Source organism: Engystomops pustulosus, chromosome 1, assembly GCF_040894005.1.
Source record: "Engystomops pustulosus chromosome 1, aEngPut4.maternal, whole genome shotgun sequence".
Classification (NCBI taxonomy): Eukaryota; Metazoa; Chordata; class Amphibia; order Anura; family Leptodactylidae; genus Engystomops; species Engystomops pustulosus.
Genome location: NC_092411.1, coordinates 146,117,552 through 146,140,866, shown reverse-complemented (window position 1 = coordinate 146,140,866; position 23,315 = coordinate 146,117,552). Strand labels below are relative to the sequence as shown.

Here is a 23,315-nt window from a genome sequence, read left to right as displayed (position 1 = left end):
AACACTGCAAAATGTACATACAGGATGTGTATAGAGACTAGGCTGGCAGAATTCATCACATGGAGGAACATTCAGCATGTAAAAAAATTATAGAAACCAGCAGTGAAACATTATATAAGTTACATGAAGTGTATAGTCTGTGCTGTGTGAGCACTAAGAGTTAATAGCTTATCTTCACTTACTATCTATATCGCATACTATCTCACCTATGTGAGCAGGGAGTAGCAGCTCCTCCCCTCTTTCAGTCCTTAGATGGAATTATAAGAGAAATCAGAACAACCAGGAGACACAGCTAGGGCAGAGTCCAAAAACTTAGGAGGATAGCAAAGAAACTGCTGCACATAGGTAATAAGCAAAGCTGTCCTACTTCCCAAAATTTGTTAATTTAGGGAAAAAAAAGTCAGAGATGTGCTATAAGACTACCTGCACACAATGGGGCAGATTTACTTACCCGGTCCATTCGCGATCCAGCGGCACGTTCTCTGCGGTGGATTCGGGTCCGGCCGGGATTCACTAAGGCAGTTCCTCCGATGTCCACCAGATGGCGCTGCTGAGCTGAAGTTCCCCGAGGCCCGCTGGAATACCCTGCCTATACACCGGCCTATACCTGGTGAAGGTAAGTGCAAGTCCCGTAAAAATTTTTTTTTTTAACTGCAGCGGTTTTTCCAAATCCGTCGGGTTTTCGTTCGACCACGCCCCCCGATTTCCGTTGCATGCATGCCGGCGCCGATGCGCCACAATCCGATCGGGTGCGCCAAAATCCCGGGGCAATACAGGAAAAATCGGTGCAAATCGGAAATATTGGGTTAACTTGTCAGGAAAACGCGAATCGGGCCCTTAGTAAATGACCCCCAGTGTGTGAAAGTATATGGGATGCAAACAAGAATCCTGTGGACCTTTGTTTGCATCCCATGTGTCATCCGTGAGTGAGCTGTGCCCCCTTCTGTGATGACCATTGAAAATCACTGCCAGAGACGCAAACATGAGCTTGGCTCTAGAACTTGCTCTATCTTTTGCATCTCAGGCAGTGATCACATGCACGGGGCAGTGAAATTAACAGCCATGTGCATGACCCCATAGAAGCAAATGAGGATGTGTGCTAGTTGTAGAAAAAACCTTTCACACATCCTCATTTTCATGTGTACAGGTAGCTTAATAAGGGTGAAGACACACATGGCGTTTTTTAGGCCGTTTTTGGGCCGTTTTTAGTTAGTGCGTTTTCAGATCGTTAAAAAACGCATGCGTTTTTGAAAAACGCATGCGTTTTTTGAAAATGCATGCGTTTTTGACCAGTTTGAATTAAGATAATTGGTCAAACCTGTCAAAAACGCATGCGTTTTCAAAAAACGCATGCATTTTTTAACGCATGCGTTTTTAACGATCTGAAAACGCACTAACTAAAAACGGCCCAAAAACGGCCTAAAAACGTGTCTTCACCCTAAGGCTGAGCAGAAAGGACTCAGAAGCCAGACGGATGCTGCACACCTGGACCATGTGTTGTTAAGGACACCAGTTTTATTCAGAATTTCTCTTTAATAGGTAATGACATCTTGGCAATTATGGTAACATGTGTCCTCTTAACACTCCCCCAAGTTTGATTAGGTAAGCAGGCAGAAATACAAGTTGCCTCCCTAAGCCATCAATTATATTATCAGTAATATTGTGTGTATAAGGGTGGGTTCACATCATGTTTTTTGCATCCGCCTGACATATGCTGAAAGGTATACGTTTAAACATCGACAAAAACTGAGTCATTTTTATTTAACGTATTCGTCTGTTTGCATCTGTTTCTACACTACACTAAAAACGTATAGTTTTTTTTCACTTCCACTTCCTGCCCCTTCTGAAACCATTACCATGTGTCCTTACCAAGTTGAGAATTTAAAGTTCCACATATATGGGCATGAAAAAAAGTATACTTTTTTCATACATTTTCAAAAAGCAAAATGCAGCAACCCAAAAAAGGATACAGACACATAGGAGAACAAACGAACACTGTTTGGGCATCAGTCATATCCATAGACTTTTAGATATATGTTTTTTTTTTGTCAAAAACGTGTCCCTCAGGTGGATGCAAAAAAACCCAGCCTTCCTTCTAAAATCTACTTTTATAGTTATTATAGTTATTAGCGAAAGACTTTGGGGAATGCTTCCAGAGCCCATCAGTGCTGTAGCGTCAGACTGTTACAATGAGCAGAGCGGGTCTCCCCTGCACTTCCTACTGCTGCTAGATTATACAGGCAGAGGGAGACGGGAGAGAGCAGGAGTTTGGGTAAGACTTGTTCTGTTCATTGTAACAGTCTGTAACGCTGCAGCACTGAGGGCCTAAGGTAATGCTCCCAGGGCCCCTGAGGCTCATTAGCTTAATTTTATAAGTCGATTTCAGAAGGAAGGAGGCCATAGATAAAAAAACATAAGAAGATTGCCAAATTCACGGTTCCTGTATTTATGAGTAAGTGTCCCTGGTTTGTGATGCTGGATTTTAATGCTAGATTCTATTTATATAATCCTCTCCAGCCTGTAAATGACACAGCTGTAAATAAGGGGCAGTCACAAAGCCTTAAAAACAATGATGGCTTTCAAAACATCACGTCAAAAGACATAAAAGCCAAAAATATGTAACGTAAAAAAAAAAATCCTGTTTAACAGCACGTAAAGAGAGAAAAAAAGGTGACACACATAAACTGTTAGTGTTGTTTTACATTTTGAGTTGCCTCCAGTTCCTCTCTCACTCTACTTGGGCTCTTATTTCATCTCTTGCAAGTAGACCTCTCTTCTAAGGGCTGGAAGAGGCTTTATATTCAGCATACTCTGTTTAGAACCAAAGAGAGAAGTGGATCCAGGTCCATGAGTCTTATCAAGGGCAGTCATGCCAGCCTGCCACCCTGTCTTGCTGCTTACTGTTATTCTGAAGATCTCTTTCACTTTTGGTGAGTAGAATAAAATATTTTCCTTTGATCCAGTTCTTTTTCCTTTTTTCTCACACCCACTTAACCCCTAAAATATCTGTTACCCATCCACTGTTTCATTACTGTGTCCGCTATGAATTAAGTTTGAATGAATAAATTCAGCACAATCAAACAAAATTTGAAAAACTTATGTTACACCTTACGTGGCCACTGCTGCATGTTCATACATTAGGTGCTTATTACTTTGTTATTACTATATCTATAGAAAGTTAGTTTGCTGTTTTTCTGCTGAAATTTCTTATTCATCTAGAGTTAGACGTTTGGACTTTCTTCCAATAAATAAATGTCTGCAAAAGATCTTCTGTGTATGAAGAAAGCAAATGGTAACTTTTGTCCATAGTCTTTAATAGTGTGGTATCAGTTTCTATGGTCTTATATATGAAATGTATACTAATAGATTCCAAATATGAGTATGTGTCTGGATGATTGTGTGTGTAAAGAGAAAAAAAGAGACAAAAGAAGGTTGTAGATCATAAACAGTCAGTTAGAATTGTATATTTCTTTAGTATTACTTGCTTTTGTTTGTCACATAATTCTGTTAGTATATTGTCAATGTTTCCTATGGACTTTGTATTTGGCTGTCTGTACATCATTAGCAGTAAATTGTCTGGACTATTACTTTTTTTACCTTTGGTGTGCTGGCATTATATGTGTTTTTAGCATGTGAAAAGAAAATATTTCGGTTACACGTGGAAAGTGAATTACATAAAATGTAGTCCTTGTTATCATTTCTACACTTTATGCAGTGCTTACATAATCCTGAGTGATAATAAGCCTTAATAAAATGACCTATAAATTCCTCATATTTTTCTATTGTTAAAACTATTCATACTGTGGGACCAATCAATTTTCTCTGAAAGTATGCAATGAATAGTAAAAGTCATAGAACAGTGATGGCGAACATATGGCACTCAGAGCCATCTCGGTGGGCGCCCAGGGCACCAGACCAGGAAAGAGTTCACCTGAAAAGACTCTTAGCCTTAAAATAACACATCCTCGGCTGTCTGGAATTGCAGAAGGAGTGAGGAGGCTTGGACAGTTCTGGATTAACATTGGAGCCCAACAATTCTACCCGTTCAGAGGACCTGGAGGAAAGCTACAATGATAATCTGAATTTCTCCCCATTCTTTCCTCAGGGCACTGATATGATTGAAAGCTGTAACAGAGAAGGGAGCAATAAGTTACTACTAAAGGACTTCTGCCATCAGATTGACTGATAGTAAACTAGACCTTATTACATGCTCCATAGGACTTCTTTAGGAACTTCTTTACAGAACGTTGCAATTTTACAGAAAGGCGCTTAGGCTTATGTCACCTGAACGCCTAGGCTTAGAATTTATTCACTCCAACTCACAAGTTCAGGTCCCGCCTACTGAGATTGCAGAGAGCCAGTGAGGTCAGTGACTAGACGAGTGAGGGGGATTGAATAAATTATAACCCTAATTGGCATAATTTTTAAAACTCTTATTCTGCAAAATCGTTCCATTCTGGATTACAATAAAAGTCCCTAGCAAAAGAAGGAACATGTGATAAGGACAAGTTAACCATCAGTAAGTGGGCTTTGGTTGTAATCTAGGCACTCAGTCCCTAAAAGGTTCACCATCACTGCCAAAGAGTAACATACTGAAAAATCACCAACTGCATTCCGTTGAATCAGTTGTGGCAGGATGAAGGAAACTGCCATCCAGGGTGAATCCTCTTGACTCTCAAAGAGAGTGGGTGACTACTCTCACATATCAAGGCCAGGTTTTGGCCAACAGATAAAGCCAGAAAGCTCAGGTGAGCTGTGTGGTTTGTTTATGCAGTCTGGGAGTAACATTGACTGCCCATGCTGGTGGATGGAATACACAACCTAATGCTGAAGCAAGCTATTCTTTTAAAGCAAAACAGTTACCTGGACTGTTACTGAAGTTGCCATTTGAGTTGATCCCTCACAATGCCGGGGGATGGGGCCACATCATACTGTGGTGCTAATAAATGTTCCCCATAATACTCACACATCTATGTTACCCATTGTCCACATATGATAACATACAACTTACAGCTTCAGTGGGCACAATAAAACGTACCAAAATTCTGCCAAATATAGCTGCCCCAATACCCAAATTCCAGCCATAATATCATTGCCCTTCCCTGGCCTTCCTCAAATGACAAAAATGGCACATGTCAGCAGTTTGTTAGCAGCCATTTCTATAACTACAGTTATATATGTTGTCGCTTCAACACCAGTGGCGTAACTAGAGTCCACTGGGCCCCGGGACAAAATTCCTAATAGGGCCCCCCACAATTACACCTGAAAAAAACCTCAAAACCCTTTCTGCTAACCGTCATTTCAGTGATTATTACATTTAATATTCTGTCCCCCCACAATGAATTATTACATATTCTACCCCCATAATCAATTATATAATATTCTTTCCCCCCACAATGAATTATCGCATATTCTGTCTCCCCATAATGAATTATTTCATATTCTGTCCCCTACAATGAATGATTACATATTCTGCCCCCACAATGAATTATTACATATTCTACCCCCCCCCACAATGAATTATTACATATTCTCCACCCCCCCACACAATGAATTATTACATATTCTGCCCCCACACAATGAATTATTACATATTCTGCCCCCCACAATGAATTATTACATATTCTGCCCCCACAATGAATTATTACATATTCTGCCCCCCCATAATGAATTATTACATATTCTGCCCCCCCCACAATGAATGATTGCATATTCTGCCCCCCGACAATGAATTATTACATGTTCTGCCCCCCCCCACAATGAATTATTACATATTCTGACCCCCCACAATGAAATATTACATATTCTGCCCCCACAATGAATTACTACATATTCTGCCCCCCCACAATGAATTATTACATATTCTGCACCCCCCCCACAATGAATTATTACATATTCTGCTCCCCCAATGAATTATCACATAGTCTGCAAATTAATGATTTTATACAATAAGCCCCTTTTACTGCTGATTGATTTTTAAAAAACCCTGTACTCACCTCTGGCAGCGGGTCCCGCGTCTTCTTTCTTCAGCCCGCGGCCAGACAGGAAGGGGTGCGCGGCCGCGTGATGACGTCATCACACGGCTGCGCAGCCTAGTTCATGGAGCGATGTGCGCCGGGGTGGTTTTCCGGTCCCATTGCTCCAGTTATAGTGCTTGAGCGACCACTTCCGGCTGCATCGAGCACTATACAGGGACGGGCAAGAGCTTCCTGTCCGGACGGAGAGAGGCTCCTGCCCAACTGCCAATGGCGTACCGACCATTGCGACCGCGGTCGGTACGCCATTGTTCAACACCCTGTTCCCTGCAATGCATACCTTGAACAACAAGATTACTACTAAATTCAGAAAAATAAGGGAAATTGCTAATACTAGTGTACCTACACGCAGAGTCCATTACTTCAAATCAAAGTTTTGGTATATCCAATGATATCCAGTACGGTATTCAGTATAACTTTACTCTGATGTATACATATTGCCCTATCATTTTGACATCTTCTTCTTGCAGGTGCTACAGAATGGACATCCTGGTTTAATGTAGACCATCCAGAAGGTGATGGAGATTATGAAACGATAGAGGCCATTCGTTTTTATTATCCACAACGTTTATGTCTCAGACCTATTGCTCTTGAGGCAAGAACCATAGAATGGGAAACACCAAAGGACACTAAGGAGATTGTACATTCTAATCCAGAAAAGGGATTTTGGTGCATTAACAAAGAGCAGCAGAGGGGACAGAATTGTTCCAACTACCATGTTAGATTTCAGTGTCGACTTGGTAAGTATGATATAATTACAACAAAGGCTCATGTTTCCATTCACAGTGCTAGTCTTTTGTCGCATAAGTTTTTGAGTAGTTAAAGTTTCAAGGAATTTATTCAATTGTTATTTAATGTTATTGTTTGTATAATGAAAAGTTATGCAATTTTTAACCCTTTAAGGACAGAGGGTTTTTTGCTCTTTTCTCGCTCACCAACTTCAAAAATCTATAACTTTTAATTTTTCTGTGTACAGACCTGTGTTAGGGCTTTTTTTTGCATAACAAATTTTACTTCTCACTGATGTTATTTATTATTCCATGTCACTACTGTACTGGAAAGCTGTTAGAAAATTCCAAATGTTGTGATATTGGCAAAAAAACGCATTTGCGTCACTTTCTTGTGGTTTTAGTTTTTACAACTTTCACTGTGCGCTCCAAATAACACCTCTGCTTTATTCTTTGGTTTGGTACGATCATGGTGATAACAAATTTATATAGGTTTTATTGCGTATTCAAAAATTAAACGAATGTGTACAAAAAAAAACATTTTCACCATCTTCTGATGTTAATAACTTTTTCATACTATGGTGTACAGAGGTGTCAATTTTTGCAAAATGAGCTAATGTTTTCATTGCTACCATGTTGAGGACTGTGCAACATTTTGATCACTTTTTATAACATTTTTATGTGATGTAAAATGGTGTAAAAATAGTGTCTCAGACATTTGGCCGCTATTTTCCATTATGGGGGGTCTCCGTGGCCAATAAGCGTTATTATATTTTTGTAGACTGGGCATTTTGAGACGTGGCGATGCCTAATGTGCTTGTGATTTTTACTGTTTGTTAACAGTTTAAATACCTGTTAGGTTTTTTAAATTTTAAATCTTTTCTTTTTTTACTATTTCTTAGACCCTCTTGGGTACAGGTACATAAACCCTAGATGGTCTGATTGTTCCTACCAAATACTGCAATACAACTGTATTGCAGTATATGGCATTTCTGCCCAGTATTCATTACAATGAGCCACCGGCTTATTGTATTGCATCAGTAGAAACCAGACAACCTCAGATCTGCCAAAGACCAGAGGCTGTGATGGCAACCGATTGCTGACCCCCCCCCCCCCCCTTCCGAACTCACATGCTGTTGTCTTTTAAATGCTGTTCTTTGGGAGCCAATTTTTTTTTGATCTGGCTGATATCTTTATATGCCAACACACCCACGTAGCCAGCAACCTATGTAAAGTTGATAAATCCCAACATCAGACACACCTGCTCACTGGTGCCAACAGCACTTTAGCTTTTAATGGGTTAAATATACAAGCTTTAGTTACACTACTGAGATACTTAAAACAAACCTGCTAACATGAAAGTGCAGTGTATTTGTAGGGGGAATGTTATAGAGCAGGCGGAACATTGAAATAATTTCTGTTGAAATAATTTTCTTGATTGAGATCTATGATTTTTCAATGTACATAAGTTTTTCTAGGACTGTTGTATCAGTGACTTGCACCTATTTTCATACATGCAGAGATGAATGTCAGCATAGAAATACTGGATATAGTTATACTTGGTGACAATTATCGTACCCCAGTGCTCCATGCATTGGTGTTTGATGTAGGTCCCATTTCTCCGCCAGCGCCCGATACATCAGGAGCCACCGATACATCAGGAGCCAGTATCTGGTGGGCACTCCCTGCTGTAGAATTGTGCTACAGCCTGAGACCTTTCAGGCCTTCCTGCCCCGGTGGTTGATAAATTGCAATTTCAGGATTTGTACGCCAAAAAACTGGCATATAAATTCTGATAAATCTCCCGATTTAATCTGTTCCCACAAAACTTTGTATAATTCTGCTCTGCTTTTTATGTTTTCTTTTCCCACCTTTCTTCCTGCTTTTAGCAGTGTGTATAAATTAGCTTTTCCTCTCTTATTCACTTATGCAACTACTATAAGCTGATATAGTTTCTAATGAGTAAAGTATTTACAAAAAGTTGACTTATCTCATTAGAAAAATGTATTATTAATTGAAAAATTCTCTAGGTATGTAAGGAGTTAAGCATTAGTTTATACACTCACTGGCCACTTTATTAGGTACACCATGCTAGTAACGGGTTGGACCCCCTTTTGCCTTCAGAACTGCCTCAATTCTTTGTGGCATAGATACAACAAGGTGCTGGAAGCATTCCTCAGAGATTTTGGTCCATATTGACATGATGGCATCACACAGTTGCCGCAGATTTGTCGGCTGCACATCCATGATGCGAATCTCCCGTTCCACCACATCCCAAAGATGCTCTATTGGATTGAGATCTGGTGACTGTGGAGGCCATTTGAGTACAGTGAACTCATTGTCATGTTCAAGAAACCAGTCTGAGATGATTCCAGCTTTATGACATGGCGCATTATCCTGCTGAAAGTAGCCATCAGATGTTGGGTACATTGTGGTCATAAAGGGATGGACATGGTCAGCAACAATACTCAGGTAGGCTGTGGTGTTGCAACGATGCTCAATTGGTACCAAGGGGCCCAAAGAGTGCCAAGAAAATATTCCCCACACCATGACACCACCACCACCAGCCTGAACCATTGATACAAGGCAGGATGGATCCATGCTTTCATGTTGTTGACGCCAAATTCTGACCCTACCATCCGAATGTCGCAGCAGAAATCGAGACTCATCAGACCAGGAAACGTTTTTCCACTGTCCAATTTCTATGAGCTTGTGCAAATTGTAGCCTCAGTTTCCTGTTCTTAGCTGAAAGGAGTGGCACCCGGTGTGGTCTTCTGCTGCTGTAGCCCATCTGCCTCAAAGTTCGATGTACTGTGCGTTCAGAGATGCTCTTCTGCCTACCTTGGTTGTAACGGGTGGCGATTTGAGTCACTGTTGCCTTTCTATCAGCTCGAACCAGTCTGCCCATTCTCCTCTGACCTCTGGCATCAACAAGGCATTTCCGCCCACAGAACTGCCGCTCACTGGATGTTTTTTCTTTTTCGGACCATTCTCTGTAAACCCTAGAGATGGTTGTGCGTGAAAATCCCAGTAGATCCGCAGTTTCTGAAATACTCAGACCAGCCCTTCTGGCACCAACAACCATGCCACGTTCAAAGGCACTCAAATCACCTTTCTTCCCCATACTGATGCTCGGTTTGAACTGCAGGAGATTGTCTTGACCATGTCTACATGCCTAAATGCACTGAGTTGCCTCCATGTGATTGGCTGATTAGAAATTAAGTGTTAACGAGCAGTTGGACAGGTGTACTAATAAAGTGGCCGGTGAGTCTATATTCAATGACTTAAGATCCTGACTTAAGATCCCAGACTCCGATCCTGTGCTGCCAGTCCTAACCTCCTGCCCTTCCCCAACTTCGATTCTGCTCAACATCTCTGTACTTTGCCTTGGCTGCCAGCAAGGACAAAGTCACGCCCTTTCGAGCGACCTGGTGGTACCACGCCGCAGCAAGTCCAACCTGCACTGCGGTGGGCTCTGGTGAAAGGAGGAATAGAATAATAAAATTTAACCTTTAATTCAATACTTTAAAATACAATACAAATAGATAAATTCCTGCCCAAAGTTGTATCTGACAACTTATAAGGCCAGTATACATGCAGAAGTGGGAGTAAAATAACTGTACCAAGCATAAACATCTAATTTACCATTGGTGTAGCATAAGAAAAATGTAATTCTGTCCTACCATGGTTCAGACGTAAATCAGCTCTACCGGGTTGGTGTAAGGGGCACATGGAACTTCTCTGTCCGTATGTACACCCCTTTAACTCCCTCACAAGGGTAGTCCACATCTGTCCCTGTCAGAAAATAACGCATGCCCCCTGTTGGCGTCACCTTCCCTGGCGCGTTTTGTCTCCCGACTCATCAGAGGGATAGTTATTGGAATTCACCGTCCTTTAATCTGGTTGGCGTTACAAAATAGCATAAAGTGGCATGCAGGTAGAGTGAAGTTCAAAGTGCGTCAGACTTCACCGGTAAAAAGAAACTGCATATCTCCTGTCCATGTGGTGGACTCGGAGATCTAGTGTGCAGGCCGGCCCTATGTGTCACGCCAGTCATCAAGCACTTCCGCCTATTTAAATCATTAAACCCGCCTCCACTTGCCCGTGATTGGGCACACCTCCTTAGCCAAACCTTCCTATAGGCCAGTCCCAGCACACCGCATCAGAGCGCAGCAGGCTGAGATGAGAACACCTGCTGTAGCGGACTGCAGTGTAAACAGTCTGGCTCTCGGCGCAGCAAACGAAAAACAATAGTGGATAATCAATATAGTGAGGCACCTCTCAGTTCATAATGACGGATACCCTAATGTCAGATCGGAAAAATCCGGAGGTTTACATTCTGCCTAGAAGATGAGTGGTTGTGTCATGCGGTATCAAAAAAACCGCCAACCGCTCAGAATGATCCCCAGATTCCCAGGTATCATTCGGTAGACTGCATAAGTGCCAGGCAACACTTAAACCGCAGAAACTATACAGAGTTTAGGAGTCCCCGGACTCGCAGATATCGCTTGTTCAGACATTATCAATGCCTAACGGGGATATCTTCTACGCAATATTTATAGAAACAACGTAAATGTCAATTGATCGTTGAGGCCCCTGGGTGCGGTGGTGTCCAGTTTAAAGATCCACCTTGCCTCTTTCTGGAGGATCATCCTATCCCAGTTACCTCCCCGCTCCGGGTATGGGACCCAATCAATACCCATGAAGCGTAACAACGTCGCATCACCTTTGTGAACACCATCATGTCCAATTCCACCACATGGACAGGAGATATGCAGTTTCTTTTTACCGGTGAAGTCTGACGCACAGTGAACTTCACTCTACCTGTATGCCACTTTATGCTATTTTGTAACGCCAACCAGATTAAAGGATGGCGAATTCCAATAACTATCCCTGGAATGAGTCGGGAGACAAAACGCGTCAGGGAAGGTGAAGCCGACAGGGGGCATGCGTTATTTTTTGACAGGGACAGGTGTGGACTGCCCTTGTGAGGGCGGCAGTTAAAGTGGTGTACATAGGGACAGAGAAGTTCCGTGTGCCCCTTACACTTACCCGGTAAAGCTGATTTACGTCTGAACCATGGTAGGACAGAATTACATTTTTCTTATGCTACACCAATGGTAAATGGAATTAAAGGTAAAATCTTATTATTCTATTCATCCTTTGTACCCCCCACATGCTTGTATTCTATATATATATTTTTGGAGGTCACCAAAAGAATCTCAACAATTCACTGTTATTCAGGCTCTGGTGAAAACCAAGTGCCATTTAGACTCTCTGGTGTCAGCTTAAATCATCGTCCGTGGTGGTACATTGTCCGCGGTGGTACATTACCTTTGACATTACCTTTGAGGGTCTGGGCTACATTCAGTGGGGGCCACCAGATTTTGTGTCTTCATTTACCTTAATCTGGCCCTGGATATCACTACTTGTGAATAAGATAACCTGCTCACCACATTGACTTCCGTGTAGGGTCTTTTAGACATTCCAAAAATATGTAAAGTATTGCATCCCAAAGAACGAGTTTTACTATAGGAATTTTTCAGTAATCTTGTTAAATCACTGCCATAACAGTGAAAAACAGGGAAAAAAATAGAAGATACTATATGGCTTACACAAATAACAATATCAATGATATAATTTAGATGTCAACGTAGTCAGACCTAATTACCTTTTACTACTGCAGATCCTCTCTTTTGGTCACATTGGTCTCCATGGAGTACTTGTTCCCAGACAGGATGTGGAGCAAAAGGCATTCAGATAAGACGTCGTACATGTATCAGTGCGCGACCTGAAATCTCACTGAACTTGGAAAAATGTAGAGGAAAAGGCATTGAGCGAAGAGTCTGCGTCACTCAACCATGCATTTTAGGTAATCAATAGACAGTAATTTGGTTAAAGGCCAAATGAGTCCGAAACCTAAATCTTTTAGAAAATACAGAACTATACTAAAGTACCGTAAAGTGTCTTAGTTTGACACACTATTCTTCCTTTTACCCTATAGTTTTTCTTTCTGTTCTGGTTGGCGTACTCCCTGCATAAATCTTGAAAATTAATGAGCTGATAACATATTATATTACAAAATACTGTGTAATGTTCCATGTTTTTATCAAACACATACTGCTCGAGCCACTGTAATACTAGAGTAATAATGCAGATATATTAACGTTTTCTTACAAGTTTCAACACAAAAATATGACAAATAACATTAACTTTCACCTTTTTTTAATTGTTTATAGTTGGTTAGTTTGCCCTATATCCATTAAACATTGGGCTGTTTCTCCCTCATTTATTTGTTAATAAGATAAACTGAATTAATTTTGAATAATGTTCATTATTATTTCTTTAATTTTTATTGTAATAAAAGGTAGGGATATTTAGTATTGCTTTGTCCATCTACTGATATCTTCATGTATCCTTAGAATAGGTCATCAGTATCAAATTGAATATGGCTATGAAGGATTGCAGCCACTCAGCTTCCAGCAGATATGGTGCTATGCTTCTTCTTAATCAGAATGGGCCTTCTGCTTCTGCTCAATCACTTGCATGGATTCCAGCACCATAGGCACCAAGTCCAGATCATCAGGGAGGAGACTGCCAAGCCCCACTGACTTGATATTGATAACCTATAAAAGATTTAATAGATAATTAAAATCATTCCATTATTCATTGTGTTTTACAGGAAAATGGTCTTCTTGGAGTACTTGGACGCCCTGTACAAAAACCTGTGGTGAAGGGAAGAGTGTCCGGCAGCGCAAGTGTTCTAGCAATTCCATGCCTTGTTCTGGTCCTTCATTCCAAATTCAGAAGTGTCGGACATCTCCATGTACAAGTAAACCACATTTTTAAAGTTGTGCCTATAACATGTTACCAGCTGTTCAATGTAAAATTATCTTAATTAACCAATTAGCCTCGAGAAATAATTTTATGAGGCTAGTTATACATGGTAGATTTGGCATCTGTAGACACTAGATATATTCTCACATTCAGGTATTATCACTAATAATAATAATAATCTTTATTTAAATAGTGCTATCATATTCCCCAGCACATTACAGATCATGTGGTACATATACAAACAAAATAAGACATTACACAGCAATAACATGGGGAAATGAAACAGTATGAATGAAGGCCTTGCTCGCACAATCTTACAGTCTGTCACAGGAGGAGACACTGCTTGTGTCGTTGATACACAGATGTAAGCAATACCAAAATGCTCCAGCCTCGAGCGTTATGAGACTTGAAACTTGAGTTTCTCCTCGTTTTCAGCTTCTTCCTGGGCATACATACTCCTTCCCACATTCAAGCATACTGAAAATTTGTTAACAGTGTAACAAAGCGAAAAATACATTATTATTAAATACATATATTCAGCGATTAACAATGAGTCCTTCATATGTGCGATGTGTTTCATTTTGGTTGCACACTGCATTTCACCAAACAGTTATATTGCAAAATGTGCAAATCTTAGTAATATGCAAAAAACTCAAATAAATAATCAACATATCCATACAGTGACATATAATACCCAGTTAAGGGGCTAAATAACAAAGTGCATATAGACAATTTATTATTGAGATTAATACTTCATAAATATTTAATACCCTAAATTCTTTATATAAATTTTTAATACCCCTGAAGTATTTATGGTTTAGGGTATTAAATATTTATAAATATAAATAAATAAGTATTTATCTCAATAGTAAATTGTCTATACCCACTTTGTTATTTTAACTGGGTAACTGAGTATTATATGTCAATGTGTGGATATGTTGAGTATTTATTAGATTTTTTTGCATATTATAAAGATTTGCACATTTTGCAAAAGCCAATATAACTGTTAGTTTCAGGAACGTAACTATGAGAGGCAGAGCCCCATAGCTGACTTCTGAATGGGGCCCCCTTCCCGCTTAAAAATATACATATTATACTTACATATACACACACATTTATACACACACGCATGCACACATTTAGAGCATGTACACATCACATATGCACACACATAAAGGGCCATATACAGGCATACAGCATTTAAAAACAAATGCAGTATATACATATCCACATACAGCATATGCACATCACAGATATACACACGTAGGGGGAGATTTATCATTAGGTAGGATTTTCAGCAGTTGTCTATGTGTTAGACTGGCAGGTTTCCAACAGTTGGATTTATAGTCCGGTGTATGTGCAGTGTTAAATGCCTTCTGATGTGAGTATAAGCTGTGTGTTTTCTATATACGAATAGACTGCACCAGTCGCATGTATGTTTAACATCTGCTCAATTTCTGTGCACACATCTATTTGTTAATGAAAGTGTGTTTTTTTTTCTTTGCGACGCTCTTCATAGTTTGCCATGGTAGTGGTGCTCTCTAGATGAGGGTGCTCCACACTAAACAGAGTGGGGCGTGCACAGCTAGAGTATATACTGGTCCGCACACAAATAGGAGACTATGGGCCACATTTATCACTTGTTTTTGCTGTTGTTTTTGCGCCTTTTCGTTTAGGCGCACCGCTTTTGCGCCATTTTTGCGATTAAACGTCAAATTAGCCGCGCAGCAAAAATAACCACCTTTCCCTCATCTATCGTTCAATTCCAGATGTTTTGCTGCGCCTAATGATATTCATCACGTGCGACTTTTGCATTTAGGCGCAAAAACGGGCGCAAAAACACTCCAGCCCGAAGGTGGCGTTATCTGAGAAGAAAGCACTGAGCCCCTTTGCAGAAGAGCTCATTTCTAGCAGCAAAGCTCAGCCAGACACTGGAACATATAATAGATACATGAGATACTCTGCAGACAGGAGCTGCAGACTATTTACAGTTCATCACTTCTATTTACAAAATATTCTGCAAAACCTGAGCTCAAAGCAAGAGAGAAGAGAAGTTTGCACAAGTTTGCAGAAGCTTGCAGATACGACATACAAGTGTCCCCCATGTAATTCTGCACAGTGTCACCAGTGTCTGAGGGGGATATTGTGCAGAATTACAGGGGTGCAGCAGGAGACCAGCACTGGGGGATCCCCTCCAGGAGAAGCCCCTGCTGAGGAGGTCACTGGGTGCAGGGTGTCACACACCTGGGTGCTGCTGTGAGTGTTATCTTCATTCTGGGCTGTGAGAGAAGCAGAGAGGAGCTTGTAGCAGGATGACATGTAAGTGCCCGAATCTAACATTGCGCCTAAACTGCGCCTAAACTGTGTTAAAGTAAAGTGATTAATAAGAGGCAGAAAATATACTTATCACAGTTGGTTGTAGCTTGTGATAATTCTGGCAAAACAGTGCGCCCGAATTTAGGCGCAACTACTACACTTAGGCGCACAAAAGTGATAAATGTGGCCCTATATATACTGAGAAGAAAAGACGTGTGCTACACTGGACCAAAATTAAATTTTTAATACAATCCAATCTTTATTCCAAAATATCAAAAATACACAACAATTTGATAAAACCAATTAAAAATGTCAGAAAGAACACAGGGTGGAGTGGGCCAATGGCTCTACTCCATCCACCACCCCTATCCACGAGTGTATGGGCAAAATACAAGAAGTCAAGTAGATGTCACGGTATACAATTCAATGCGTATCAGTGGCTAGAATGAATAAGTACAAAAGATGTAAACATCCCACTAGTATATAGCTGAAAATACAATTGACATGGAATCACCTGCCAACAAAACATACAAAGTATTTAGACATGTGCAATATAACTCTTACAAAAGAGTGCAGGTACCATGTAATGATCCAATGTATAAATAAACCGGGTACAACTGGGCCTGGCCAAGCACACAGGTATACCCATACACAAACCTAAGCCACAATACGCACCATACACTGAACGGGTGGTAGGGGTGGTTTGTGTATGGGTATACCTGTGTGCTTGGCCAGGCCCAGTTGTACCCGGTTTATTTATACATTGGATAATTACATGGTACCTGCACTCTTTTGTAAGAGTTATATTGCACATGCCGTGTTCTTTCTGACATTTTTAATTGGTTTTATCAAATTGTTGTGTATTTTTGATATTTTGGAATAAAGATTGGATTGTATTAAAAATTGAATTTTGGTCCAGTGTAGCACACGTCTTTTCTTCTCAGTATATATAGATGAGGGTGCTCATTACTAAGAGCTAGCCTTAGTGTTCGCCTTTTTTGGCAAATTCAAAAGACTGAAAGCCAGCCTTATGTTTACTTGCAGCAGCACTTTTTCCTTAAAAATAGGAGACCTATTTTTCTAATCCAACAAACTCAATTCATTATTTAGTGTTATGTTGAACAGTTAAATTATATAGAAATGTAAAATTGATGACTTCTTGCTTTCTTTAAAAACACAGAATCATCATGCAGTGTATGCAATTGTGCCAACCACACCTTAGTGGGAAAAGTCCAGAGTATCCATGGTTTTGCCCAGAGCAATGCCAGCATTTTCATGAATGGAAGGATCCAAGGTATAACTGATCATCATGGGATGTTCAGCTTGAAAGGTGTTTGCAAAGAAGTTTATAAAAATATCACAGTGACAATGCAAGGATTCTCTTCTGGAACTTTACAAACCTGGAAGAATGAGTCCAACATTTCTTATTTTCAGGTCATATTAAATAGATTAGGTAAGTAATAAATGAATGATAAATGTGAAATGAAGCATTCACTCTTGAAGAGCGTTTAACGCTTATAAAAACACAGAACCCTACCTATAGAATATGTAACTAAATTCTTACTCATTTATGATGCCATACTTCAGATACAAGTATTCATTTTATTGTTCCTTTACAAAGTGGTCGTTTTGATACTGCCACGGCTTGTGTTGGGGGACTTTTGGAGAACTACAGTTCTAGTGATTCCTAACCTCATGTATTATTATCTTTGTGCTGTCAGCTGTGCTGTTCTTTTGTTCACTAACTTCATTATTTCTTATTATCTGTATGTAGTAAGTCTCAGTTCACACTTGCATGCAGCAAGTTCTGTTCCACTTTCCATTATGAAGTAGCAGAATACATAGAGCAACAGTCAGTCTTTTTTCTGCATTGTAATGGAAGAAAACATTTTGTACATCGAAATCAATAGGGAACGGAAGGTGTACAGAAAGAGTATAATAAAAACCCTGACTCAGGTGTGATCACCTAGTAGAAATTATTGTAAAACCATAGACAATACATTACTTATGTAAACATATAGTTGTAGTATAATAGTTGATATTTCATCAGCCAAGCCTCCTCTTTCTCACAAGAAATGTATCACTTTAGAAATTCTGAAACCCATAGGGGCTGCTACAATATTTAGATCTCTTTGAACCTCAAACGATATTCAGTTGCCCAGGGACGAAACAGAATATCAAGAAAGTTCCTTTCTTAGAATCTAGTTCATTCATTGGATTGATCAAGAATGCAGATTTAACCACCACAGTGGAGACCTGGTACAAACAAAACATGAGGAGCAGAATGAGGGGTCCAAACGTTTTAGAACTACATTTTATATGATTGTTTCATTTTCAGTTGCATATCCCTCACTGACAAGGAAAATAAGAGAACAGCTTGGCATCCCAGACAGAGCTATAACTGCAACCAAGATGACAAACATTCTTTATTGGACATGTATTTACAAACAATAAATAAAAACAACACTGTGTGTATGCTGAGTCTAAGCTCCCTCCTCTTACAATATCCTGCACATGAGTCATGATAGTAAATTGTACTGTAGTGATGCAAATAATATGCAATATTAAGCAACAGAACAAAATACCAGATTAAAAATAATATTGCCAATGCATCAAAGTGAAATAGGATGGGTATCACTAAACATGTGCAGGGGGAGGCAACAATATACCACGTGTGTCACCAACCTTTTGTGGTCCTCAGGGTGCCCTGGGTAAAAGTAAGGGGAAAAACTGGAAAAATAGAATACTTTGTTAGAATACATTTGTATCCAGGTCAAGTCTAACACTTCTATAATTACTCATTTTCTTGTGCCTTTTTTTTAGAACAACCATATATGGTACAACATCCATACTCTAAAATTCGTAAAGAAGGACATAGGGTAACATTCTGCTGTGAAGCCATTGGGAATCCAATTCCATCTAAGTATTACTGGTGAGTTTTGTAGGAAGTTACCCAATTATAATATTTATCATAATGGATATATGCACAAAATGCTACACAAAACCATAATAAACATTTTAAAAACCGACAATAAAAATCACATGGAGTGGACAAAGAAGTAGCAAGACCCTGTGAAAACAGTTTAAAAAAGATCTACCGACGGCACCATCAATATTTTATCAAAATGATTTCTGGTTTCCCTGTTTGCTGAAACAGTATCTACTGCTTGTTATTTGCAGGTATCACAATGGTACACTGTTGGACAAAAACAAAATCAAGTACGACAAAAGCTTAATTTTGCAAAATATTCATGCAGCACAGGCCGGTACATACCAGTGCAAAGCTAGTAATGGATTTGGTATCATTAAGTCTTCTATGGCCCATCTAACAGTTATAGGTAAAAGCAAATAAATAAATGATTTTTCTGTTTTATTTTTGTGTTTTTTTTGTAAATGGTATATCTTTTAATTTTAGGTAAAAGCAAATCCTACTGTGACGAGTTGCCTCAGGAACATTTCATAAAGCTACCAACTGAATGTTTTAATACTAAAACCAGCTCTAATTTTTTCAATGTCGGCAAGTGTTCAAATTCCCAGTGTGTTGGTCATCTAAACTTCGACCAACAGTGTAAAGATAAAGTGGATTACTGCTGTGGAGTCAAGCGATTAAAACTGCAAGAAGTCAATTGTTCGGGGTATACTCTACCAATAATGGTTGTTGTAGAGTGCGGATGTGCCCAGTGCACACAGCATAAAGTTTTGGTCCGTGGACGGGTGACAGCATATGACACTGGTTCTCCACTTCAGTTTGGTCAAATTTTTATTAATGGCGAAAACATAGGCTTTACAGGTTACAAAGGAGAATTTACCTTGGAGGTGCCAGTTGGAACAAAGAGACTAGTGGTTACATTTGTTGACCCTCAAGAGAGATTTGTAGACTCTTTAAAAATTATTCCATTTGATCCAAAAGGCAATACCATTTACCAGGATATTAAAATAATGAGAAAGAAAGAACCTTTCAATCTTAACACATCCCTGACAAACATTATTCCCCTTGGAGAAGTGTTTGGCGAAGACCCAATTGGAGAGTTAATTATTCCACCAAACTCTTTTACCAGGATTAATGGAGAATCTTACCGTGGTACAGTTAAGGCCAGTTTAACTTTCTTGGACCCCAGAAATATAAGCACTGCATCTGCTGCATCTAGTGATCTTAACTTTGTCAACAGAAATGGAGATATCTCTCCACTCAGAACATATGGAATGTTTGCTGTGGATTTTAGGGAGAAAGATACTAATTCAATGCTTCATACTCAAAAAGTGGAAGTACGGTTGGATACAGAACATATAAAGATGCCCCAGCATCTAAAGGAAATGAAACTTTGGTCTTTGAACCCACAGACTGGACTATGGGAAGAAGAAAATGCCTTCCATTTGAAAGGAGAGGGTAAGAGGAAAAAGAGAGAGGAGAGGTCATTTCTAATAGGACAGCTGGAAATAAGAGAAAGACGTCTTTTCAATTTGGATGTACCAGAGTTTAGAAGATGTTTTGTTAAGGTACGTGCCTACATGAATGAAAAGTTTCTACCTAATGAACAGGTAGAAGGAGTTGTGGTGACTCTCATAAATCTTGAGCCCATGCAAGGATTCTCATCAAATCCTAGAGCCTGGGGTAGGTTTGACAGTGTAATAACAGGAAGGAATGGAGCTTGCCTCCCAGCTTTCTGTGATGCTCAACAGTCAAACGCCTACTCAGCATACGTTACTGCATTAATGGGTGGTGAGGAGCTGGAAGCTGTTGCTTCTTCGCCCAAATTAAATCCCAATGTTATAGGAGTATCCCAGCCATATTTATCAAAACTTAACTACCAAAGAACTGACCATGAAGACTCAGCTGGTAAAAAGACAGCTTTTAGATTCAATATTGCAAAGCCAAACCCAAATAATTTAGAAGAGACAAGTGGTCCAATATATGCCTACAGAAATCTACGAGCATGTGAAGAAGCCTCCTTCTTAGACAATCATTTTCGATTTTATAGGGTGGAGGAAGACAAGTTTGAGTACAATACTGTTCCTTTTGTTGAAACAGATTTGACCTCATGGATTGGTAGTTATCTGTCTTGGTGGCCAAATCCACAAGAGTTCCGGGCTTGCTATTTAAAGGTTCAAATACAAGGTCAACAAGAATACATGGTCCGATCACGAAATATTGGTGGAATGCATGTAAAAACTGTAGGGCAGCTTTATGGACTAAGAGACATTCGAAGTGTTAGGGATATGTCAGTGGAAGGCACTTCAGCAGCATGTCTAGAATTTAAGTGCAGTGGCAAACTTTACGACCAAGATTTACTAGATCGCACTTTAGTTACTGTCATTCCCCAAGGAAGTTGCCATGTTGTTGAGGTAAACAGACTTTTAGAGGACTATCTTAAACACCACCCACCCCTGGCTTTAGGGAATAACACTGGAGTATTTAATATGCTGGCACCATTTGATCCCCTAGGACATAACTATGGCATTTATACAGTCACTGACCAAAATCCAAGGCTTGCTAAAGAAATTGCCATTGGTAGATGTTTTGATGGTACGTCTGATGGGTTTTCTAGAGAAATGAGATCCCAGGTGGGCGTTGCAATAACATTTCGTTGCCAGGAGAAACCAATTACCAAAGAGAGTTTTTTCCAACGTTTACTTAATAACCCAGGAGACACTCTACGTGAGATTCGTCGTGACATGCAGGAGAATCAACAAAGAGAGACAACTTCACGGATTATACCTTATCCAGCATCTGGGTCTTTATTTTCTAGACGTAGTAAGCAACCTTTTCCCAGCCTGAGAAGAACTCGTCAGAAATAAAAGCAATAGCAAAAATTATTTAAAGGGAACCTGTCATGAGGATGTAGGTCCAAAAGCTGTCACCAGTCTGTTTTGCAGGTTCAAAATAGTAATAATCTTTTACATTTTTGGAGTTTAAGCAGTACAGCAGTAATGGAACTTAAAGGACTGCATACAAATGAACAAAAAAAATCTCACTTGACCATTCCTTAATTGACTAATGCCCCTAATTAAATCAAATAGATACTCATAAGTTACTTTAATCAGCTACAACCTAAGACCTAGACCTAAGACAACAGGGGATACTTATAATATGCTGGGGCATGATAAAGTCGCAGCCCTTTCTGCGTGGCACGATTTATACAGAGACTCCAGCCTCTTGATGTACAGTATCGGGTTGCCGGGTCCTACCTGGTGTAGAACTATTCTGCATCATGCTATCTTTTACTAAAGAAGGTTTGCATGCAGCAGCTGGCCGTGCCACCCTTTCATGCTCTTCCAGAGTGGAAAGGGCAAGATAATCGCAAGTGCTAGCAAATCGCTAGCATTTGTAATTATTTTCAGAGCTTTTTTTGTGTAGAAGCCCTGATAAGTATATCCCAATCCTTATAAGCCTGTTAAACTTCCAGGGTATAACCTGGGGTATGCAGAAAATAGGTGTTCCCTGCCCTTATTAAAACATCTTCATTTTTATTGATACAACTAATGTTAAGTCTCCCTGGATATAGTACACCTAATGATCCTGTCACAGCTTTGAATAACATTTTGGGAGCAGCTTGCAGGCCTAAATGCTCATGATCATTTCTCTTAGGAACAGAGAGTTTGTTTTTTTTTTTTTTAAAAGTGTTACTTTAAAGGGAACCTGTCACCAGGAGACCCATTTTTAGCACTCCCCCAGTCCCCATAGAGCAGTGGTGGCGAACCTATGGCACGGGTGCCAGAGGTGGCACTCAGAGCCCTCTATATGGGCACCCACCCCATCACCCCAGGTTAGAGTTTGCCAAACAGGCCTCTTGCAGTCCCAGGCAGCCCAGGACCCTAGAAGGAAGCTACAATGATAATCCATACTTATTCTCCTTCTTTCTACTGTATTGGTGTCCTCAGGTGCCTATACAATTTAAACCTGTGAAAGAGCAGGGAGTCATAAGTTACTGCTTAAATTGTCGCATTGGCACTTTGCGAAAAATAAAGGTTTTAGTTCTAGTTTGGGCACTCGGTGTCTAAAAGGTTTGCCATCACTGCCATAGAGCATCGTACATACACTGCCAAAGTGTTTTTGTATAAAAAATATGTTTTACAGAAAAAAAGATATGTTATATTGTACCTTTCATTAGCATCTGCTGTGTGACTAAGCACTCGTCCACTGGGAGTGGCTGGAAAGGAGCAGTTACCTCCCCCCCAACCTTTTTTTCTGTAAAACCAATTTTTAATACACAAACACTTTGGCAGTGTATGTACTATGCTCTGTGGGGACTGGGGGAGTGCTAAAAATTGGTCTCCTGGTAACAGGTTCCCTTTAATAACTTACCGACCAAGGAAGTATTGATCCTAATTTCCAATTATGAATACAAAAGCACATTCTTATTGCAATCTTTGAACCCCTCACTGTCCACCTGACCATGTT

General features: G+C 40.0%; 1 protein-coding gene across 1 annotated transcript; it reads left to right on the top strand.

The window, feature by feature from the left end:
* The first annotated feature begins 1,445 nt into the window (after nucleotides 1-1,445).
* On the top strand, nucleotides 1,446-22,526 carry CILP2 (cartilage intermediate layer protein 2). The gene is made up of 8 exons (XM_072155715.1): nucleotides 1,446-2,930; nucleotides 6,506-6,775; nucleotides 12,450-12,635; nucleotides 13,446-13,595; nucleotides 17,097-17,369; nucleotides 18,740-18,848; nucleotides 19,097-19,254; nucleotides 19,332-22,526. Exons 1-8 carry the CDS (start codon nucleotides 2,870-2,872, stop codon nucleotides 21,710-21,712), a joined length of 3,588 nt encoding a protein of 1,195 aa, XP_072011816.1. The 5' UTR covers nucleotides 1,446-2,869; the 3' UTR covers nucleotides 21,713-22,526.
* Nucleotides 22,527-23,315: the final 789 nt, after the last annotated feature.